The sequence below is a fragment of the Aplysia californica genome, unplaced genomic scaffold (assembly GCF_000002075.1).
Source record: "Aplysia californica isolate F4 #8 unplaced genomic scaffold, AplCal3.0 scaffold00718, whole genome shotgun sequence".
Taxonomy (NCBI): Eukaryota; Metazoa; Mollusca; class Gastropoda; order Aplysiida; family Aplysiidae; genus Aplysia; species Aplysia californica.
This window is the reverse complement of record NW_004797988.1, coordinates 312,545-333,155: the sequence shown is the minus strand read 5'-3', so window position 1 is coordinate 333,155 and position 20,611 is coordinate 312,545. Positions and strand designations below refer to the sequence as shown.

The 20,611-nt window shown below is 40.0% G+C and overlaps 1 protein-coding gene across 3 annotated transcripts; it reads right to left on the bottom strand.

Moving 5' to 3' along the window:
• Nucleotides 1-1,537: 1,537 nt before the first annotated feature.
• Nucleotides 1,538-19,742, bottom strand: LOC101854753. 3 transcript variants are annotated; one of them, XM_035972507.1, is made up of 8 exons: nucleotides 19,672-19,742; nucleotides 17,662-17,823; nucleotides 14,887-14,992; nucleotides 13,517-13,647; nucleotides 11,989-12,144; nucleotides 8,964-8,999; nucleotides 6,560-6,654; nucleotides 1,538-4,405 (listed from the first exon to the last, which is right to left on the bottom strand). In XM_035972507.1, the coding sequence occupies exons 2-8, from the start codon at nucleotides 17,762-17,764 to the stop codon at nucleotides 3,416-3,418; spliced, it is 1,617 nt and encodes a 538-aa protein (XP_035828400.1). In that variant the 5' UTR covers nucleotides 17,765-17,823; nucleotides 19,672-19,742; the 3' UTR covers nucleotides 1,538-3,415. The 3 variants fall into 3 exon arrangements, with proteins under 3 accessions (XP_035828400.1, XP_005108827.1, XP_035828401.1); XM_005108770.3 differs by having other exon boundaries at nucleotides 17,662-17,852; nucleotides 19,672-19,741; XM_035972508.1 differs by having other exon boundaries at nucleotides 13,517-13,560; nucleotides 17,662-17,852; nucleotides 19,672-19,741.
• Between the last annotated feature and the right edge of the window lie 869 nt (nucleotides 19,743-20,611).

The window sequence follows — 20,611 nt, the reverse complement described above, 5'->3', positions numbered from 1 at the left end:
GAAAACAAATGTTCTATCTGCTCTATCAAAATCGTTAGATAATTTGGAGTCAACCATATCAAGATATTCAAAGAACAGCATTCAAAAAAAGCTTGACATGACGTGAAATTCAAAATCTTTGACATCAAATTTCTCAAAACTAGGTACTGAGCAGATAGAACTTCGTAATTCTCAGGTAGCGATATGCCATGCTCTTTCAATAACTGCCCAGCATCACTGAAACTATATTCAAACAGCCTCTTTGACCAGTTTATTTCAATTACAGTTTAAGCAAAGCACCATTGATAAAATGTGAGGTATCATGGTGAAATCAGGCGCTCGTCAAAAGAATTAAAATCAAACAATACAGCATTTTTATTCCCCTTTGGCAATTTTTTATCAATTTTTTGGTGTGTTTTTTTGCTCAACACATTTTATGTCCATTTAAAAACCCATTGCTATGTGGATATTACTGAAAAATGATTACAGTAATTAAAGGCACACAAATATATATTTACAGTTCCAAAGGACTCTCAAGTTTCAGAAGTCACTAACTTTTGGCGGCCGTTTTCTCGCTAGTTTTACCTCTGAAACCAGGCTACCCCCACCTCCTTTAATCTCAAATATCTCGACTTCTATTCCAGATAGATGGATATTTTGTTCATCAAAAGATGAACAAACAGACAAGGTTTAAGATACAGTAGTCTCCGCCTAAACGCACGGTACTCGGGAGGGCTCCTTAGCATGTGTTTATACGGAGCGTGCGTTTACATGAACCTTTGCAAAGGGAGGAAGGGACGCAGTCATTTCATTGCCTTGATATTCTAGTGACCTCCCTTTGGGGTGGGGGTCACTTTGGGCCGATAATGTGACGACCCGTGACTGTTTTGTAAAAGATTCCCGGACTGCGGTTAAGACTGCTAAGGCATTGAATGGGTGGGTGTGTGGTGGTGGGCAGAAAGACAGACTCGATGTAATGAAGGCACCATAAAATGTCAGGAACCTATAGCCTAAAAAGAAATTGATGGTGATAGTCATAGAGACGACAGCCCAGCCGCGTGGCTTTCCAAGCGACCACCCCCGACTGTAAATTCAGGAACGAGCACTCACGCGTGTTGCGCATTATAGGCTTTGGTCTAACTAAACATTAGCCAATTCGCAGTCACTCAAACACCAGTCAGAAACCTTCTCTCAAAGAGATGCATTTCCAGTGACCAATCAAATAACGTTTCAGTCCCCCAACCCCCCAATATATCACCAACCAGTCCTAGACCTATGTGTCTGGAAAGCTGTGTGTGAAAATGCTGTCCATCACTCTCTTTGTTCGGCGTAAGGGACAGTCTCGCAAAATATCAGGTTTTCTAGGCTTGTCTTAAGCAAGCTATGCAGACCGTACAGTGGTCGTAGTGAAATTTCCCTTAGTCAAGCTGTACCTGTCAGCGTGTTTCGCAGATTGGAGCGTGCGTTTAGGGGGAGTGACCGTGCGTTTGTACGTCTAAATTATATAGTAAAAAAAAACGTCAGAGGACGAAAGCGTGCGTTTGAGCGGAGCGTGCTTTTGTATGGCGTGCGTTTAGGCGGAGACTACTGTAACCCCATAAGCCCAAAATTTGACGAGCGCCAGATTCCACCTCGTGGTGACACTATTTTGAACTTCATCTTAAGTTTTTATCTGATTTAAGAAAAAGTGTGAACCAAAACTGTTCAACAAAACAAAGAGGTCTTTACTTTGTGAAAAAAACTCGAGGATAAACAACAAGAAAAGGGCGACAGCTTTGTGTGTGTACATCTAAAGTTTGAGAAGATACCAAAAAAAAAACCACGGAGAACTTCGTGTGTGTTTACGTCTAAAGTTTGGGAAGATGCAAATAAAAAAAAAATGTTGAGAAATTTGTGTGTGCGTACGTCTAAGGTTTTTACATCAGCTAAGGTTCGGGAAGATACAAAAAAACTAAATGTTGTAAAGAAAAAGGGAACAGCAACCAGCAGTATCCTGTAAATAAAAAAGGAAGAACTGATGAGCAGCACCCTATATGTGAAGATGCAAACATATATTTGCATGCGTACAAACAGGCACATTCACACACTGTGACACACACACATATCTACAAATAATATATACATACACAGACAAAAGACACACATGCTACTCGAGTACATAAAATAAGAATTACCATTCTTACAAATAAAAAATTTGCTAGTAACCAAAAAGCACATAAATTTGACATGAAACCGCTCTCTGAATTCACCTACTAACAATGATGAAATGAACACAGCTTGAGTCTCACAACCAATACAACGCAGAAGGTTGCATCCATTTCTGTTTTACCTACCACACCAACATTCAACTCACCAACTCAGCCAGATAAAATTGTTCACACATAAATAATTGGTTTCAACCCTTCTCACTCTCAATCAAATAATGGGAAAACAATCTACAAGCAAAAAAAATATGACCGTGTCAAATAAGAATGAGCATTCAATTTAAAAATAGGTTCACAAGACTGAACACATACAGAACTCCTGAGCATGGAATTAAAAGCAAAGCTGATACAAGATTTATGCTTTTAAGCTGCAAAATAATATTAAAGACATTGCTACTAACTTTGAGAGAAAGGGAGTTATAAAAAAAACTTTTCGGAACTATGAACTAAATTTATGGAAAACATACAGTAAACTTATTATAGACCTAGATCTATAGGATCGCTGGAAAAGTAAAAGTAAATTTACCGACCTATTGGATCTAAGAAAAACACACAGAGAAGTGACACACCTGAAGAAAACGAAATCATGAACTGAGGAGACTGCTTGACCTAACAAGACTTCTAGAATTTGCTAGACAGAGATTAAGAAATAGTAGATCCCACTGATGAACTGTTCAGAAGGAAATGTTCAGACATTCTACACTTTCAGGGGTAAGTGGTCATCAATCCATCTTTTTCGTTGTGCCCTGTGTCTCCTTCTCAAAAAATGGAATTTTCAGGATTATAGGCAACAAAGAGGTGTTGACATCACATAAATAAAAAAAGGCATAAACTTTTACCATCATTAAGCGCTCTGCAAAAAAGCGATTGCGATCACAGAAAAACTTTTAACATTCCATTTTTGATCAATCTGAGGAAGTTCCAGAAAAGTGGCACACGTCTTTTCTGTTGATACCAAGAGTTGATCCATGCCTATCCAGCCCCTGAACCTTCTACAGTGACTGATCACCAACAATGCTACAATGATAAAAAAAAGAATGACTGCTCTCTCTCAAACAGTGCAAAAGCGTGATGATTTCCATGTAAACATCTAAAAAAAAGACAAAAATAGGGGTCTAAACGTTGGGATACCATTTAAACCAAATTAAAAGTATTTGACAACAAAATTATGTCTAACCCTACAAAAAGGATGCTGGAAGCTAAAGTATGAACTATACACACACATAGTTGGATTATGGATTCGGTGCATATTTCCCGCTGGCAGCATCCTCATACGAGGGAGGGGGCGCAGTCAAGTCTATGTCACTGGTATGGATGTCCTCCTGAGGGGAAATAACATACACAGGGGGTGGTGGCGGTGGTGCCGCCTGCCCTTCACCCTGGTCTATCATCCCGTAGTAGGTCAGCGTCTGACCTTCAGCATCAAGAGGCGTAGGAATCCGCGGAGAGTTACGGTGTCTGTAGGGTGACCCGCGACCACTGACACTGCCATGAGGGGAATCCTGGCCACTTGTGTATGGAGAATGCCGTCCACCACCACCACTGTGTCTTGACCGGCGGTCATCCTCCAGGTGCGTGTGGTTTAAGTAGTGATGCCCTGAGGAGGAAGAAGAAGGGGCAGCAGGATGTGACGATGATGGTGCCGGGTGACGCAGAGGATGGGGGTGGTAGCCGACGTTTCCTTCTTCTTCTTCTTCTTCTCCTCCTTGGTGCCACGGGTGTAAAACTCCGTGCTCATCTATGTCGCCCTCGTAATACACACCTGAAGGGTCCGGGGTGAACACTTGCGGCGAGTGACTCCGGCTACCCGAGCCACCTTCAGGAGGACAATGGTGCCGATGACCTGCCGATCTCGAGCGGTGCTGATGATGGTTGTGATAATGATGATGATGAAGGTGATGATGATCTGGATCCCGGCCATTCTGGTCCGTCTGCAGGAGTGGCGGCATTTCCTCGACACTGATGGGCTCTGCGTTGATGTCCCCGGCTGGGTGCCGAACCCTGCCTCTTCTCCGCGACTCTTCGGCCTGATGAGAGGCTGCAGACGCGTCCATGTGTGACATCATGATGTTGGTGAGTGGGATGGGCTCGCGACACCGCCGGTGCTGCTGTCGCTGCTGTGGGGTGAGGAGAGGCCCCCGACTAGCTTGGTCTAGCATGGTGACCATGGCATTCCGCAGATCTTCCGGTGTGTGGCCGGTGGCCGCCAAGTTCCGGCGGATCTGTACAAAAAAACAACCACCAAGCACAAATCAAACGACATCAGACCACAGGGGGGGGGGGGGAGCTAGTCAGACAATAACAACAATATCTGTCTGATGCTGTTCACTCATAGCCGACATGTCGGACACATTTGTCCAACAGGCTGTTTCACGCTAGTTTCTTAATCTGAGGTACAGTCCACTCCCCTTGTAGCGAAGTTGGTTGTAAAGACCTTCAGACATTGCGATCTTTTTCCGTGGAACGGGCACCGATGTAACACAAACTTAATAAAATTGAAACGTTTGTACTGAATTCACTTCATCCGTTGTGACGGCTGTTGTGATGCCTATTCTTATCCCCGGCCCATATAGTTAATTGCAAAAATATAACGGTTTTAACGATGTTTCCCCCATGGTTAATTTTGACCTGGCATTGATGAACCCGATAATGTTTTGTAACGTTACGCACATTCACACAATAGCACGAGGCATCAACCTCCCGATACTATTGATAACATTATAGGCTATGCTAAGCGCCGAAGCGAACACAATTCTGCCTCTCTCTCACTTCGCCTAGCACCATAAGGGACAACTACAGTGAGGTTGGCTACTGGGATTATTTCCCTAGAATTTTTCGCTGTTGCGAACTTTGGATGAAACGATTTATTTTTTTTTAAATAGTAGAGGGTTTTATGGCACTCGCAACTGCATAAGGTCATATGAGCGCCAAGGGGTGGGTGTCAACAGAGAAGTCTTTACAGGGAATCACACTTAGACTGCTCACCTCTCTAGCTTCAACAGCACAAGGTCTGCTTCGACTATCAAGGCACCCTGGAAATAGCAGGTCACAAGAGAGTAACAAACATACAAAAGAAGTAGACGAAAATGACAATAGTAAGGATCAGGAAAGAAAAAGCAGCAGTTCCCTGTTGTAGATCAGGCACAGTTATGAGCGTGACATGAGTCAGCCCATTTACAATTCTACTATGCTTGAACGAGAAATGTCTCCCCTTTGGGAATGGCCTAAAGACACTACAGTCAGTGGCACTGCCCCGGAGGGAGGTCGATCTTTTATCTGGTCCCCCAACGACATTGCTACAAGTGTAGTCGACTGTATCAGGTCCCTCTGTACATGCTCATGAATATTTTTTGTAAAAATTCTAATTCTAATTGTCTAAGACAGCAAGATATGATATATGAGTAAACAGTTTTTTGTTTGTTGAAGTAAAGAGAAGCACATCGACAATATAATGGTCATTTAATGCTGGGGAAAAAGTAAGACAGACAGACAAAAATAACAGCGAAAGTAAAGAAATAGTACTTACTTGTGAAACCCTCCACCCACCCTCAACACAGTTTTTAAAAGAATAAAAAATTGTGAGGCATCAAGGTGAAATCAGGCGCTCGTCAAAATAAAGAAATCAGAGAAATCAGCATTTTTAGGCAAATTTTGAAATTTTTTTCAAATTTTTGTTTTTTGACTCAACATCTTGTATGTCTATTCAAAAACACTTTTACGTGAGGATTTTATGGAAAAACATTGATTAAAGCCACAACAGATTTTGATTTTCAGTTTCCAAGGACTCTTAAGCTATGGAAGTCACCAAACTTTGCCGGCCGTTTTCTTGCTAATTTTACCATTGAAACCAGTTGACCCCCACCTCCTTCAATCGCAAATATGTCGACTTCTATTCGAGATAAAAAGACATTCTTTTCATTGAAAGCAAGGCAAATGAACACCCTTTAAGATGATACCAATAACTCCACATGCCCAAAAACTGAGGAGCGCCTGATCGTGACACAATTGTATACTCTCTATTGACAAATTTTCCTTTCTGGTCTTAGAACAAATGAACAGCTTGCTTACAGTATTTGTTTTAGTTTTAGTAGAGGTATTACGGCACTCGCAACTGCATAAGGTCAAATGAGCGCCAGAAGATTAGAGGTGTCACAAGAGAGTAACAAACATAAAAAAAGAAAAAGGGGAGATAAGGACGATAGATGTTTGATAGGAAAGAAGAAGCAAACCACACCAGAGCACCCGCCAACCACCCACTTGCTGACAGTATGAAGCAGTTCATTCTGCTAGTCACAGAAACATCACTGTAAAACATTTCCAGAATCGGAACTAGCAACAGGGTGATCTCAACAGGCTGACAAACAACACAAGCTTACTCGTTGAGCATTCTTGCACTTCTTGTAGACGACTAGGAAGAGAATGGCATAAATCACAATAGCAGGAATGCACGCAGCCACAATGGTGCCTGCACCTGTGGTATGGAAACAAAACAGTTTGAGTATGGTGCGCGGAAGGTGACTTAAGTTTTAGCTTGAAGAGTCTTACGACACTTGCAGCACAATAAGGTCATATAAGTGCCGAAGATTAGGAGTTAAAAGAGAGTTTAAAAAATACAAAAAAGAAGGAGAGATGATAATGATAGATGTTCGACAGGAAAGAAGGAGGAAACCACACCAGAGCACCGCCAACTACCTGTGAAAATGACTTATTCACATTAAATAACAGACTGCCTTCAGCCATAAAGAGCAGCATCACATTGGTCAAATATAAAGAAAAGTAAATTTTTTAAAACCAAAACAACTATTCCACCTTCCTTTGTCCTCTACAGATCCGTACAAAACCTCCTGTGCATTTTTTTTTAAATAAAGAAATTTAATTCCTTCTCCCATATTTTTACTCTCATCCTTCTTTCTCAACCATACAAAATGTAGCTGTCAAGTAATACAGTTCTACCTGAAAAGAGTGAGTAAATATCCCTCAAGGTACCAATTAACTGTTACAAAATAAGCAAAAATATCCCTAAAAAATACAATAAACTGTTACACAAAAAGCAAAGAAGCTTGAGTTATCCATAGGTAAAGTATCAGGTTCTATTTAGGCAATCAGACCAAAATTTATCTCAGTATCTGATAAAGCAGGAGTAAAAAGATGATGGCTTAGCTTTTCCTTTATTAAGAGTTTTACAGTAGTCTCCGCCTAAACGTACGCCATACAAAAGCACGCTCTGCTCAAACGCACGCTTTCGTCATCTGACGAGTTTTTTACTGTATAATTTAGACGTACAAACGCACGGTAACTCCCTCTAAACGCACGCTCCGATCCGCGAAACACACCCTTGGCAAGGGGGAATTTTCACAACCCGCACAGCTTGCATAAGACAAGCTTAGAATTTACTAGAAAACCGAATTTGGTGAGAGTACTTCTCACGCCGGACAAAGAAAGTGATGGACAGCGTTTTCACACCCAATTTTCCACTGATGCATACGTCTCGGTCTAGGGCTGGTCGGTTAAATGTTGGGGGGGGCGGGGGGGTTTGGGGGGACTGAAAAGTTTTTTGATTGGTCACTGGAAATGTATCTTTGAGAGAAGGTTTCTGACTGGTGTTTGGGTGACTGCATGTAATGTTTAGTTCGATCTAGATCGAAGCCTGATGCGCGACATGCGTAAATGCCGAAAAACCCTAGACGGGCCTCTATAGGTTTAAAGATTAACCAAGTAAGCCTAATAAGCTGCGCTCGAAGAACTTATAACGTACTTGTTCCACGAATCACAAGAGAAAATGTTTCTCTGAACGTAGAGAATGATTCTGCCTGAATTTATGGTCGTGGGTGGCTGCTTGAAAAGCCTCGTGGCTGGTCCGTCGTCTCAATGACTATGACCAACAGTTTCCTCTTAGGCTATCTGTTCCCGACGTTTACAGTGCATATTCATTACGTTGAGTCTGTCTTTCTCCCTCCCCTTCAACGCCTTTGTATTCTTTACCTCTGTCACGGAATCCTTCACAAAACAGACACGTGTGTCGTCCCATTATCTGCCAAAATGACCCCCTCCTCCAATGGAGGTCACTAGAGTAATAAGGAATTGAGATGACTGCGTCCCTTCCTCCCCTTGCAAAGGTTATGTAAACGCACTCTCCATATAAACACACGCTAAGGAGCCCTCCCGAGCACCGTGCGTTTAAGCGGAGACTACTGTATGGCACTTGCAACATAATAAGATCATCAACAAAGTAACCAACATTTTTAAAAAGGCGGAGAGATAAAGATGTCTGATAAGAAAGGAGCAAACCACATCAGAGCACCCGACAACCACCCATGATGGTGATTTCATCAGGAGGTAGTCACATAAGTGTATACCAACTTCATGATTCACCAGCCCCATACAGCCACAGTCTAAGAATAGAATACTATGAGCCCTGAGTACAGTACTATAATGGTTGATATTTAACTGTAAACATTTAATGCTCCAATCAACACTATTAGGCTGTTCAACAGACGGGACCGCTGAGTTTAACATCCATCTAAAATGGACTGACCTATATGAAAAATTCATGTAAAGTGTCTTTTCTAAGGTCATGTCGAACCAAGATGAGGCTAGAATCCTCAAACCCACAATCTCACGATTACAGGTCAGGTTGCCTAACCAATAAGCTGCCAACACCACCTATACTGGTTAAACAGAAAGAAAGTCAGAAGAACTGAACAGACAGAGGACACACTACTAACTAAAGGCATGTCACACATAATTCTCTGAAGAGAATACAACAATAAAGCTACTTACTAAATGAGGACGACGACGACGACTCAGATCCGCCCCCTAGGAAAAAAAAGGGATACAAAAGAAAAAGAAAATACAAAAGCCAATAAATCATGGTTTGGAAATCCAGGAAGCTTCAATCTTACTTAAATATAGAAAAGCAGAAGCTGTTTGAACATCAATATTTTTAAAAGATTCCACCCAATAAAGCAGCATCCTACATCATTTGCAAAGAACCATTTTTGTGAGAAAAAGAAAAATATGTTCTGTTCCTCTTTTTCTGACAGTTTTTGTATGTAAGAACTTTAATAATGGTCACTTAGTACAGAAGTACCTCTAGTATGTTATCTCTCAGTTTATCCATAAACAGCAACTGCCACTTTGTACAAAAAAACCTCAATGCAATTATCTATCTATCCATAACATACGTATATACACATATTATCATTTGTATCCAAAAAAGAAAAGAGTTTAGAAAAAAGCTGGTTATCTGATTCACCACCTGCATGCTTTTAAAAACCATTTATTTATTAAAGCTTTACCTTCAACACAGACAATAATACAGACAAAATATAGGGTATCAAAACATTCTGAGTCAAAGACACCATTTCAAACTCTTATTGCTGACAAAGTGAAACACATTCATTTTGATCAAAGGTCGCAAAACAATGATCTACCTTTTTCTTGCTTGATTTTATAGACTAGCTTTTCAAACATTTTAAAAGAAGTATTCCTTTTGAATGGCAAATATATTTATACAAAATCACTCAAAATTGTTCGAGATGGCAATCCATTGTAGAGGAGAAAAGTGGTTCTCTTGGACAATGTTATTAAAATCAGAAAAGAAGCAAGTGGGATGTGCTTGTTTAAATTAAACAAGTGATTGTCTTGGATAGGTGGCCTCTATAGCAGATTTGACTGCACAAAAAAACAAATGTGAACCAGTAACAATGGTACAATGATTAGGTTCTTCATCTTTTACCGCAAAAACAACCTCTTCCCTTATCGTGCAGACTGTTCTACAATATTTCTTCATCAGACTATACTACAGGGTATCTTTAAATTTATATCTTCATAATATACTACAAGGTATCTTAATATCTTCATTTTGCCTTGTTTTTGGTAAGTGTTTTACGGCACTCGCAACTGCATAAGATCATATGAGTGCGCGGGACACATTAAACTTTTTCAGTCGGTAGGAAATTTTGAATTTTGCTCGGGTGGCGGCCGAAGCCTACTCTAATCAATTTCAGACCACTAAGGGATCTTTAACAGGCGCAACTTGCACACGGGTCCTCCGAGATTTTTCGCCCTTGTCATAGAAGGCTAGATGTTAGGGTTGGGTCGGGCTCGCAAAATTAGCGTCCGCGGGTAACGAACTACCCGCTGGCACTACCCACAAACGAGCGGACGGGTAACGAACCGTCCGTTTGTGAAGAGTAGTTCGCTACTCGCTACTCGTTACACATCGGACAGAGACAACAGTTCGTTTAGCGAGCGAGCGGACGGGCGGACCGAGAGACTCCATGAATTCGAGCTGGCGGACGGACGGACGGGAACGACTCCTTCCATTGCCTACAATTTACAACCCCCCGCCCCCCCCCCCCCCAAAAAAAAATAAATAATTAATTAAAAAATCACCCTCCTGCCTCACATTGTAGCTAGGCGTTCACGGCGGATATTTCCGCCGCCCCCCCCCCGGCCTTTGCGATAATAGGAACGTACACAGTGTGCCCCACGCATGAGGTGAAAGGTAACACTCATAGTACTACGTCACCAGCCTCTCTCACTCCCTGTGGCACCGCTAGTGGTTTGAAACATCAGGCCTAATTAACAAACAATAGACGATGGGTCTAATCTCGCGTCGAGTATCTCGCCTGCTAGAGTACGTCCGTTCGCCCGCCCGCCCAGTGAATAAAATTGTGGAGCGGACCCAAAAAATGAACTGACTTGAGGCTTGAGGTCCACAGTCCGCTCCCTGAGAGAGTCAAATTGTGGAGCGGACCCAAAAATCGAACTGTCTTGAGGTTCGCAGTTCGCTCTCATGGCCGTCCGTTACCCGTTCGCTCTGACTGAGTCCGCGAGTAACGAACCCGTCCGTCCGCTCGCCCCAACTCTACTAGGTGTAGATCTTTCCTACCAGAAGATTAGGGGTGTGGCTGAAAGACAGCAGTAAGAAGGAGCCAAGGAGTAGCAGTAGAAAGGCTGCAGAAAGAGTCAGGAGCCCAGAGAAAGGGACAAAGGAGGAGAGGGGGTGGGGTCAGAAAGAGGAGACGAAAGTAGACGACAGAACATAGTTAGAGAGCTGGAAAGGAGGTGAAAAGAGAAAATTTTTAGAAGAAAATTTTTCTGTTGCTACCCGGATTCGAACCCGGGACCTTTGAATGAGAGGCAAACACCTTAACCTTTAGGCCCCCCCTTAATTTTGTACAGGGTATCTTCATATCTTCAACTTGTACTGAAAGGTATCTTCATATCTTTATTATGCACAGGGTCTCTTTATATCTTCATATTGTACTACAAGGTATCTTGATACCTTTATCCTGTACAGAATATCGTCATATCTTTATCTTGTACAGAGTATCTTCATATAAATTCATTTTGTACAGGGCATCTTCATATCTTCTTGTACAACATATCTTCATTCCTATATTATCTTCATCTTGTACTGGGTATCTTCGTATCCTTATGTTGTACAACATATCTTCATTCATATATCTTCACATTTTACAGGATATCTACTTATCTTCATCTAATTCAACATATCTTAATTCACATATCTTCATCTTGTACAAGGTATCCTCATATGTTCATCTTGTACAACACATCTTCATATCTTCATCTTGTACAACACATCTTTATATCTTTATCCTTACACTGGACTGTAGTATCCCATCAACCTGAAACAAACCTGATGGGTTGAATTAAAGCAGCCTGCCCCCTAAACTATCGAAACTGCGTCGATGTAAAGAATCCACAATCAGTCGTAGCAAAATAATGTCTCAGACAACAACCAAAAACAAACGAAAAAAAAGGTGACAGAACTCACAATCCAGGGCCTCGTACTCTAAGGTGAAGCCGCGATAATCGTCGTTGTCCACGTTGTCCGTCTCGAACAACATGAGGAGGGTGTTGCCCGTGCTCTCAAACGTCGGCGTCTCTGTCCCGCAAAACTCACCCAGTAAGGCAGCGTCAGTTGAAGTCCCTGCACACCACAACGAGAGAAGCTTGCTCATTTTTTTTTTCTTCTTCACTTCAGTTATTCTTTAAACTCTTTATACCCTATCCAGAGTGTCTGATACTAGTGACAACTGTTTCATTTCATTTAGAGCCAGTTTCTGTTTCTTTTTCAGAACTAATCCCAATCCAAGCTTTTAAATAATGACTAAGCCTTTGTTTCCGCCGTTCAGAAGTTGGATGCAAGCTTTTGGTTACAATGGGATATAGTGTAGAAAAAACTTCAGGAAACAATGAAAAAAACTCAGGGTTTAAAGAGTTAATGGAGGTGTGTTAAGAATGTACTTCACCATTAGACTCCGAGCAAAAGGTATTCTGAGTGGGACAATACGTGTTACCAAATATGGCTACCCATGAGAAGCAGTGTCAAATCAAATATGGTTGCTCTCCCCAATAGACTATGTTCCATTCCGTTCCATATTCTTCTTATGATCATTTTTTTTTGGAACTACAGTAAAGTTGCACAGCAACTATGGTGCACTTCCTTACGAATTGGGTGCATTACATTACAAATAAACCTGTTGAACCCACTACATTATAAATATACCTATTGATTCAACTACATTATGAATAAACCTGCCGAACACAATACAGTATAAATAAACCTGCTAAACACACTACAGTATGAATAAACCTGCCGAACACACTACAGTATGAATAAACCTGCTAAACACACTACAGTATGAATAAACCTGTTAAATACACTACAGTATGAATAAACCTGTTGGAACACACAACAGAATGAACGAAGCTATTGAACGTTGAGCACACTACATTACGAATAAACCTGTTGAGCACACTAAGTAAGGAACAAATTGAACGAAAGTTCGAGGGACAAATTCAAAAAAGTCCAAGATATCTTGTCTCCTCCATTGAGTGTTTCTTCCAATTCCAAAGTCCTGATCAAGGAATAAGTACTCTGCCTTGGAAATGACAGACTTAATTTTCAGAACAATATGTTACTGCCACAAACGGGCATGGAAGTGACTACAATGGCCACGTTGGTTTTTTTTTCCTTATTTCTCCATTTAAGTGTTTAAAGGCCCCCCCCCCCACCATAGACACAATTAACATAATTTAGGAAACGAACTTCCCACCCTGCCAGTCAGGGCCATCCAGAGATGAGAGGGATACAACATTCCCAACATAAAGACCAAGACGCTTGATAAAAATTTCTCCCCATTCAGGAATCAAACTCAGGTCTCCTGTGAGCAACAGCGAAGTGCCCAACCATTACACCACAGACGCCGGCAAAGCTGGATTCTAGTCCTGGTTTTGGAATAAACAAACAAACAAAAAAAAGACCCACATTTTTCTAAGGGTACATTCTGCCAACTTACCATCAAAGACTCTGACTTTGTCTGTACATCGGACATATCTGGTCCTTGGAGATATATTAGATTTTGTAACCACCAGTTTGACGCCATCCCGCTCATAGTAGGATTTGAAAGTATATTCGCAGTACAAATTTCTACAGAAAAAGAAAAAAAAAAGATTTCAAAGTATATTCTCGCAGTCCAGATTTCTACAGAAAAAAAAAATTAACCAGATTTGAATGAACGTTCGCAGTGCAATTCTCTACAGAAAAAAATGTGAATGTTTATTCACAGTGCAAATTTCTACAGAAAGAGTAGATTTGAAGGTACGTTCCCAGAGCAGATTTTTGCTAGGCATTTATTATAAGAAACAAAGAACAAGTAAAAGACACATTACTTCCCATTAAAAGGGTTTGAAAATATAAAAAACTACAGATTTCTGTTTAGCGATAACCAGACAATCTATACTTTATTTATATAGTAGTAGGGCTTGCCACAAAGTTGACATTTCTGCTCAACAAAAGAAGTAACAAAAGAGAAGGATTATTTCACACAACTGGTAATTTTCATGACAGGTGAGCCTAGAAATACGGCAAGCAAAAATCTTTTCTATTGTATTAAAAAAAACAGACAGACAACGCTTTACGAAAAGTGTCTGTAAGAAAGGTATGAGAAAGTGGAATATTTTCCTACAGCTCATCAGTTCACGTTTTATTAAAGCTGGACATGAAGAAAGACTAAAGCAGGTCCAAGATAACAAAAGTAAACATTTAGACCTTTTCCATTTGTCCTTTCATAAGCCTCCTTCAAGAACATTCTGAATATCCTTTTGCTGATCAAAGAAACTTTGTACACCTTCTGACAAAGTGTATGTGAGAAAGCTTCAACTACGTTGGTGTACGTTATATTTCCTTAGCCTCAACCCTGTATCTCCAGGGAAGTAGCGAACAAAATTAAAATGTTCTATACTTTCCCAATCTAGCCATGCCAAGATCAAGCCGCCTTAAAATTGATACCAGATAAATTTACAGACCTTTACTGTGGGTCGGCACAGGAAGCACAACATGTTTCCAGAGTCTGAATTTAACACCAAAACATTTGAGTGTAGATGACTCAATGCTGAGCAATCAAAGAAGTTGTGAGTGGCAGTTTGAAGGAGCTAAAACAGAGATAGAAATTTGCTTCTATTCTTGTAAGAGGCAAGTGAAATCAAAATACAGATAGTCAAAGAAATTCTAAGAAATTCAAAGAAATGCATTATCAAAATAAAAATCTTAATGCAAATGCTCCAACTCTTATTTGTCTTTTGCTTCTTTCCTTGACAGTTGAAATATAATACTTTTCTTGTACCTCTACAAAGTCGGATAGGGAGAAAACAAAACTCACAAACTTACACATCATATCCCTCATCACTTCTGAAGCTATTTGTAAATCCAGGGGAACTGAAGGTGAGTGAGCCACTGGGGTACGCCTCATACTCGGTGCGACCACAATACGCGCCTGAAACATACAGGAATCAAGGATCCAACAGTCAACAGTAGTACAGTTGTGTGCTTATTTATCTAGAATCTAACACTACTGGCCAGAAACAGTTGTAAAAATTTGTGGAAGTGAAATACAGAGCTGAAAGACTGTATGCAGGGTTATTCACTCAGCTGTTAGGCTATGGCTTGCAAAGGTCTATAAAATATTTGACAATGCGCAGTCATCAAGTCCAGCATTTTCTACGAATTCATTTGGGAATACAGTTCTCATGATTTTTTTTCTTTGCATTAAGAGGTCGACACCATTAACTTGATTAAGTTGAAAAGCCAAAACTCTCGGAGTGGACGAAAGAAAAAGGAAATATGACATAAAACAAGATAAAGACAAGATTTAGACACAAATACAACACATACAAATTGTGTATCAATGTATGCTGGACAGTTTATTTTTTGGTGTGTGAATAAAGAGTTAGAGAAGCATTATATCAACAGAGAAATAATTGTTTAGTGCAAACAAAAAAAGCAATAAAGACAGACAGAAACGACATAGGGAAAGAAAAAAAATGGACCAGCTAAAAGCACCCTTCAATCACCTGCAAGATAGATGTTCACAACCACGGTTTACTTTCAGACAACAACAAAATGCGAAGCGCTCTGAGTCCCAGAGATCAGACACTCCACACAATTACTTTAGTATCATTTATCAATATCTCCTCCAAAGCATCATCTCCTCTTCAACATCTCTGATCATAACATATGTTTGTTTTAGTAGAAGATTTACAGTGCTCGCAACTGCATAAGGTCATATGAGCGCCAGAAGACAAGAGAGTAACAAACATAAAAAGAAGAAGGGGAGATAAGAATGATTGATGTTTGATAGGAAAGAAGAAGCAAACCACACCAGAGCACCCGCCAACCAACCACAATCATAACTTAATCCTCTGACTTTAACTAAGACAAAATTTAACTGTAAACCGCAACAAGTATTACAGTAGTTTCTCACTATATACACGCCATACAAAGGCATGCTCCGCTCAAACCATGCTTTTGTCATATTATGATGGGTTTTTTGTACTATACAATAAAGATTTACAAACGCATGGTCACTTCCTCTAAATGCATGGTTAGAAATCTTAGTTCAGCGAAATACAAACGACAGGTAAAACTTGACAAAGGAATCTTTGCAACAACCTAGAAAAATGCATTATGATAAGAAAGACAAGTCAAGATACCCGGATAGCAAGGCTGCTCCTTGCGCAGCACAATAAAAGTGATGGACAGCGTGTTCACATCCTATGAATACATAGGAATGGGTGGTATTGGGGGGGTGGGGTATGTGACTGAAATGTCTTTTGATTGGTCACTCCAAATGTGTCTTTGAGAGAAGGTTTCTCACTGGTGTTGGGGTGTGGGGGACTGTAATGTTTAGTTATATGCCAACAATACCCAAGACATGTGAATGCTGTAGAGCACAAGACAGGCCAACAGGATTAACTCTTTAAACCCCATCGGACGCTCCCGGCATTCATAACCCTATTCCCCAAAGGACACTGTGAGCGTCCAATTCTAGTGACAACTGTTTCGTTTCATTTAGTGCTAGTTTTTCCCTGTTTTTCGGAACTATTCCCAAACCCAAGTTTTTTAGTAATGTCTAAGCCTTTGTTTCCCCCATTTAGAAGTTGGAAGCAAGCTTTTCGGGTTATAATGAGACGTAGTGCACCGGTTTAAAGGGACAGTCGAAAAAAACTCAGGGAAACGGTGGAAAAAACCTCAGGGTTTAAAGTGTTAATGAATTGTCAAGTGATCATCTGTTCTCGAAGAACTTATAACATACTTGTTCAATGAATCACCACTAAAGAAAAATCTCTCAGAATGTCCAATGTCATCCATGCATTTACCAAGTTGTAGCAGATCATAACAGGTAATAGGGAGTGGTCGCTTGGAAAGTCACATGGGTGAGTGCTCTTCCCTATGACCGTTATCAACAGTTTCTGTTTATCTGTTCTCGACATAATAGTGCACATTAGTACAACAAGTCGATCTTTCTGCTTATTTCTACCTCTCATTCAACACCTTTATTATAGATGTAACTGCAATAGAGAAATCCTTTGTAAATGTCATGTTACAGCACATTATTGGTGAAAGCGACCCGACTTTTCTACCCCCCCCCCCCATCCCAAGGGATATTCCAGTAATCACTAGTAAAATATCAAGGAAATTAGATGGCTGCATTCCTTTCCCCACCATTGTATCTTCTTCTTCTTCTACCCCGTGGTTGTGGCAACCGTGGGGGCACCACTGCATCTGCAAACCAGCTCTCGCCATTTATCTTTGTCCTCTGCTTGTATGGGTTCATGTAAATTAAATGTATACTCCAGATAAAGGCACAAAAGCACCCTTACGAGCCCTCCCATTCATCGCACATTTAGAAAGAGACTACTGTAACTTCTAATTTCGTTTGTTTGTCTGTTAAAATTAACAGAAGCATATCCACACAATAACTGTCATTCAGCGTAGAGAAAAAGTAAGACCGAGAGACACAACAGAGGTACAGAAAAGAAGTAGGACATAGCGGTGGAGCCTTCCAACCACCCATCAAAACTTCAAAAGCATGGCATGGAAGATTGAAAACACAAAACTCACTTCTAAGTCAAGTTGAAAGAACATCAACAAAAACTTGCATACCTGTTACAGAGTCTACCAGTCCGCCAGCTGTAAAAACCAGCACAAAAGACAGTACAGGCGTCGACACAGATCGTCCGCTAGAAGTCCTCCGCAACGCACGCATACTGCAAACTGCCACAACAGGCTTTTCCTCGACTCACCACCAACTCTGGTAAACCAGTACTACAGAGGAATAAAATCTACATTCTTTCCTGTCCAAAAAGAAGAACAAAGGGTCAAAAAGACAAAAAAATGACTACCTCCATTAGAGAAGTAAAAAATGTGCAGAGTCAGTTACACAAATAGCAGTAAATTAAAAGATGGGCAAGGAAAATGACCACTTTAAGCAACTGTTAAGATGAATTCATTCGATTCCAAAGAGCACACATAACGAAATTCTGAAAGTGATGATATCATTTTCTTGGGTCATTATAGGGACAGAAAAAGTGCAAGGGAAAAAAGGGAACTTTATAAGGGACCAGACCTGGAGAGGAATCTTTGTCGAGGGAGGGGGGGAAGACATGCAAACTGCAATGCTGTTTCTAAAATAATCATCACTTCCTAAATTAATCCATATAATTAATTAATCGCAGCACGAAATTTTAAAAATTTCCCCACCCAACCTTTTTACTTTTAGTAAACAGAGACATATAAATCTAGATCATGTTTTCATTCAAACAACACTGTTTGACTTTTTGCAATGTTGTAAAATAATTTTGCAAATGATATTTATTTTTATTCTGACTTAGCCTCTTTAAAAAAAATTATCGTATATATATATATATATATATATATATATATATATATATATATATATATATAAATATATATATATATATATAAGTAGATCTAGATCTCTACATTGCCATTGCCCGTGTGAAAAATGATAAAAAATGATATAACTCAATCAAGCAAGAACTAAACAGACATCTAGAGACTTGATAAAAAATGTTTTCTGCCTGAATTACTACAACTAAATGATCTGCAGTCGTGAAAAACCTATATCTAACTCGGGGCGCTCTTTGGAAATTGCCTTTCCGTTCCAATTGATAATTTGCCATGTAAACGTGAAGATTGAGTGGGTTTTTTTTAATATTATTTTTGCCGGCAAGCCCCCCTGAAACCCTCCACTGTTATGGCTAGTGCACATTAATACACTACATGTAAACACAGAGGGTCCACCAAAGTTCAATCTGGCCAAAATAAATTTTTAATACAAAAAAGGCAGAAAAATATTACTGACTAATGTGGTGGGGTTCACTTTGCCTGGCTACTTTTGTTTGCAATTGACTTCTGTATCTTATGTAAACAAACGGGAAGGCAATTTCCAAAGAGCCCCTAGCTAGGAAGGAAAACAAACAAATAAAAGTTTTTGAAAAACAGGCTAACAAAACTAAATTTTACACACTTACACAAAAATTGGCCTGATAATTTGCGAAACAACTCTTCAAATTGAGAAACATAGCCTATTGAATATACAGTTCAAAACTCCTAAAGAGGCCTTTGCTGAGGGTTTAAGCAGTATATATAAGATCTAGATCTATTGGTATTGAAACAGGTGATGCCGGTAGTGGTTGGTCATTCGTAATGTGGTGCAGCCTAGATGTAGGCTACTTGTAGTTTGCCTCTAAGCCTGAGTGTAACTTCTAGAGATGCACAAAAAAAAGTGAACAGAAGGCCTCAGAAGGGCTATATCGCCGAATGATTGCATCATTAACTAACAGTACGATATAAAAAGGACAAGGCACGGAAAACAAGATGTTTCTGTGTCGCTATCACTACCGGCTGGCATTGGTCCATTTGCTTGCCATTGCAGAACCATGGGCAAGAATAATAATATAAAAAAATGTAGGGTCATGGCCGAATTTAGGAGGCTAAATAATCATGGCATCAGCATTCCTTATTTCCAGATTCAAACTGACCTTGCAACAATGCAAAATACACATACAAGTAGACCATTTGAATCATATGCAAAAATAATTTGTCCACACATAATTCATTTTGTTTCTTACAGAAAAGGGCAAGCCCTACCTTTGAAGTAAAAAAGTCGGTCAAACATCACAGCAGTCAGCAGCGTACTCGGTTCCAGCATAATATTTTTCTTTACAAATAGGCCTAAGGGGACATAACTCTTAAAACTAGATTTCTATTCTCGCACAGCGTTTCGGTCTCATATTATTCTGGTACAACATAATTTGTACGAAATCACTTAAGTCTATAACTATGTTTAACAGCCCTCCACTAACTAATAGCGTTGTGAAAAGGTTCTGTTCACGAATTGTGAATAGAAGTATACTCAATTAAGCTCTAGGGCCTACTTCTCGCTCGTTAAAAACGTGAGGAACCTGCTAATTCTGAGTAGAATATCATTCTAATACAGATCCATACCGCTTGAAAACTTTAAAGAAACTGGAACATCCACTAATACTCTGAAGCAGAGAATTTGGGTCTTTCGGTTCGATCAGATCTTGTCTTGATTTTATGGGATGTGCGCAAGGACCTTTCTATAAATAATAATATATCTTTGGATGCGCGAAATGTTTTGCACAGGGGACATAAGTATATTTTTTTTACCTATTCAAAAATATTCATTTTGTTACGTCCCTTATACAATCGACAGTTCATCGATGCGTCAATGCAATCTTTTTTTTTTTGTATTTAACCAAACGAATTGAAATAACGAAGGTCTCCATGTGTAACAGTCAGATGGGTAGTCACTGGGGTGTGTCCTTAAGCAAGACACGACATCCTTAACTCAACAAACAGGGCGCTGCACAGTGGCGGCTAGCAATGGCATTGTAAAATAAAGCGTTCTGTATTGTGTGTAGCCTAATAATTATGTAGGCCTATGTATATGTGTATATTATCATATTAATAAATGTATGTATGTATGTATGTATGTATGTATGTATGTATGTATGTATGTATGTATGTATGTATGTATGTATGTATGTATGTATGTATGTAATGA

Excerpts from the sequence above, each read along its gene's own strand:
- LOC101854753 (XM_035972507.1), bottom strand. The coding sequence starts at position 17,764 with ATGCGTGCGTTGCGGAGGACTTCTAGCGGACGATCTGTGTCGACGCCT. Across the intron at positions 9,000-11,988 it reads AGAGTACGAGGCCCTGGATT|GGGGCGGATCTGAGTCGTCG; the intron begins GTGAGTTCTGTC and ends TTTTTTTCCTAG. Across the intron at positions 4,406-6,559 it reads AGTGCAAGAATGCTCAACGA|ATCCGCCGGAACTTGGCGGC; the intron begins GTAAGCTTGTGT and ends TTTTTTGTACAG.